The sequence below is a fragment of the Habropoda laboriosa genome, unplaced genomic scaffold (assembly GCF_001263275.1).
Source record: "Habropoda laboriosa isolate 0110345459 unplaced genomic scaffold, ASM126327v1 scaffold128, whole genome shotgun sequence".
NCBI classification, from domain to species: domain Eukaryota; kingdom Metazoa; phylum Arthropoda; class Insecta; order Hymenoptera; family Apidae; genus Habropoda; species Habropoda laboriosa.
The window spans coordinates 854887-857610 of NW_017100281.1; the positions used below are offsets into that span (position 1 = coordinate 854887).

The 2724-nt window shown below is 35.4% G+C and overlaps 1 protein-coding gene across 1 annotated transcript in view; it reads right to left on the minus strand.

Moving 5' to 3' along the window:
* Positions 1-1933: 1933 nt before the first annotated feature.
* LOC108573652 (soluble guanylate cyclase 89Da-like) overlaps positions 1934-2724 on the minus strand; it is a 19404-nt gene continuing 18613 nt past the window's right edge. Inside the window, exons 12-13 of the mRNA XM_017936129.1 lie at positions 2123-2212; positions 1934-2044 (exon numbers count right to left, since the gene is read on the minus strand). Of these exons, the coding sequence (XP_017791618.1) occupies positions 1934-2044; positions 2123-2212 (201 nt within the window). The remainder of the gene's footprint in view (positions 2045-2122; positions 2213-2724) is intronic.

Below are 2724 nucleotides of genomic sequence, written 5' to 3' on the forward strand. Positions count from 1 at the left end.
TCAAAAATATAAATTCAATAGAAAAGTAACTCTTGTTTTAGCGTATTTGCGTAAGGCAAAGGGTTAACGATGATACGAATGTACTATAAAAGCTGTACATATACAGGGTGGACCAATAAAAATTACTACCGCCCTGAATATCTCCAGAATCATGAAAGTAAGAGAAAAATTTTTGGAATAAAAGCTGTGCAGCATAGAAGGGACCATCGTATGGTCGTAACGATTTTTTTATGGGTGGAGTCGCTGAAGAGATGCGAAGGTCGTCCTTATTTTCGTGACGACATGACATACTTTTTTATTTATATATTAATAACAGCCCTTAAAACGAGTGCAAAGACTTGTGACACATCGGTCAAGGTAATGGAAGGTTGATTACATTGTTACTACTGTTTCAGCGATGTCAGAATTTGCGTTAAAGGTCTTTGTGTTTTTTTTTAAGGACCGCTGTTAACAAATAAATAAAAAAGTGAGCTTCGTATCTCTTCAACGACTCTACCTACAAAACAATCGTTGCAACCTTACGATGGTCCTTTTCGTACTAAAGAAGTTTCTTGGTCCATCCTGTACAGGACAAGATCAACGTGTAAACGGAGAGAATAGGAATGGCAAGAAAATGTTTAGAAAAAGGACGTAGAGAATCATTCGAAGAACTTAAATTTGCAAAAGTAGATAAAGCAGGGGAGTACGCAAGAAGAGCAAAGAAAACAGAGAAACAGGAAGGAAACAACGAATTTACCTACTGTGAGGTAAATAAACCTCAAGTATAAAGGTTTACGTTTCTCGCAGTAATAATTTCGGTTGATAACGAATTTTCATCAATTATCGAATCACTATACTCAACATGTACTCACTATTTCTAAATAATTTAGAACAATCTATGCAATGGCATATCACATAAGCATAATTACATAAACATCGCAATCATAAAATGTGGATGCAAGAAGACCTGACGATGGTCGTTCGCATAATTCTTTTACTATCAGTAGTGCGAGTGTTAAACATATTTATTAGTCAATACTCAAAAAAGCGCAATACGCTGGAATTACTTAAGGGGTCATGTACGTTTCTCGGCACTGAAAAGCGGTCAATGTTTGAGAATGATTGGGGGATAAATTATTAAGCCGATTGGTTAATTCTTTTTGCATTGTAAAAGTACATGTTTGTAGAGTAGAAGACAGGAATGAAAGATTGAAAATTGTTGGAAATAGGGATGTCTGCGTGCAATGGCGAAAAACGGTTCTTTTTGGCACCGCCTCAAACGGTGGACACGATTCAGTCCGTGGAAATGATCAGAAGTAACAAATTTCCGTTTTTTAACATTATTTGCGAACGTAGTTCTCGGTTCTAAAAGAATTTAGGCAACGGTAACAATTTGAAAGAAAGGGTCGTGATTTTCATTTAAAAAACCGCACATTTTCTTTTGTTACTCAAAAATTGGTTCAATTTATTTAAAAAATCCCTCGTGAGCCGATAGTAACTCTCATTTAGAACATGTATGCAGAAAATGAAGTTAATCGGATGAACAGTGAGGCACTTATCGCGTCCACCATTTTGAAAAATGCTGCTTCGAGAAAAACGCGTTTGTAGTTTTGTCATGGTGCTCGCTATAACTTCGTCAATAATTCGAATTTCGAGTTCGTTTTGGGCTTCAAATATTTCTGCGATATGTACCTTTCAGAATATATAAAAAAATCGACTTTTTGAAATTGAGAAAAGTGCAGGACCCCTTTAAGAACTGCGATATGTCGACGCCATTTTTTTACCATATGATTTTATACGAACGTGTCTAACATGTGTTACTTCGTGTCAATAAAGACATTCGAAGTGTTCGTAATGCTCAAACGGTTGGACAGAACAATCTGACCACTGAACAGTATGGAAATATAACTATTGCTAAAATTTGAATCTTTTTAATGTGTTATTTTGTCGCACATCAAACGTCGGTAACTAAGAGTCCTTCCGATTTAGTAGCTTCCTCCTCTGTCGATTTAACGATTGCCTCTAATTTATCAGACAACCAATAAGTTTCCATGTCACCCTTTCCCTGCGCAACACAGTAAATCATTGAGATATACGACTTGGTGAACAAGAGCCTGTAAGTAAAACTTTTTGCGATACAAACCTTGACCCAAACTAATCCGCGTGATTCAACGTGGTAACGAGCCTGCGGTAACAGCGCTTTAGTGTCCGATGATATGTGCACTTTTCCCGGCTGTATCGTGAAAATGCAAACGAAAAAATGTAAATGCGACACAGTTTAACACGTTGACTGCCAAACTACGAGATAACTCGTAGTTGGCAGTTTGCTGGTAGAAGTTACATCCTATTCGGAGACGACCGACCACGAGATAATTCGAAAGCATTTTTTTTTGCAAAAAGACAATTAAAATTAAAGTCATAATATAAAAATTAATATGTTTGTTTAATTCTATACAATAAATTGAAAAAAAAAAAAAAATGTTGGCAGTCAACGTGTTAATAGTTACACCAGAGCAACGGGAATAAGCGTAATTGTTTTTACTCTGTTCTGAAATTATTGAACGAAAATACAGTAGAATGCAATTTGTCATATGTTCAGACTGTTTAAATGGAATTGTGATTTAAAAGAAATTAAATATGGAAATAGAAAAATTGGATAATATATGATTCCGTCCTGAAAGTTGAATTCAAATCGAGTAATTATATTCGTAAAAAAATATATTAGAAAATTTAACCCTTTCGCTG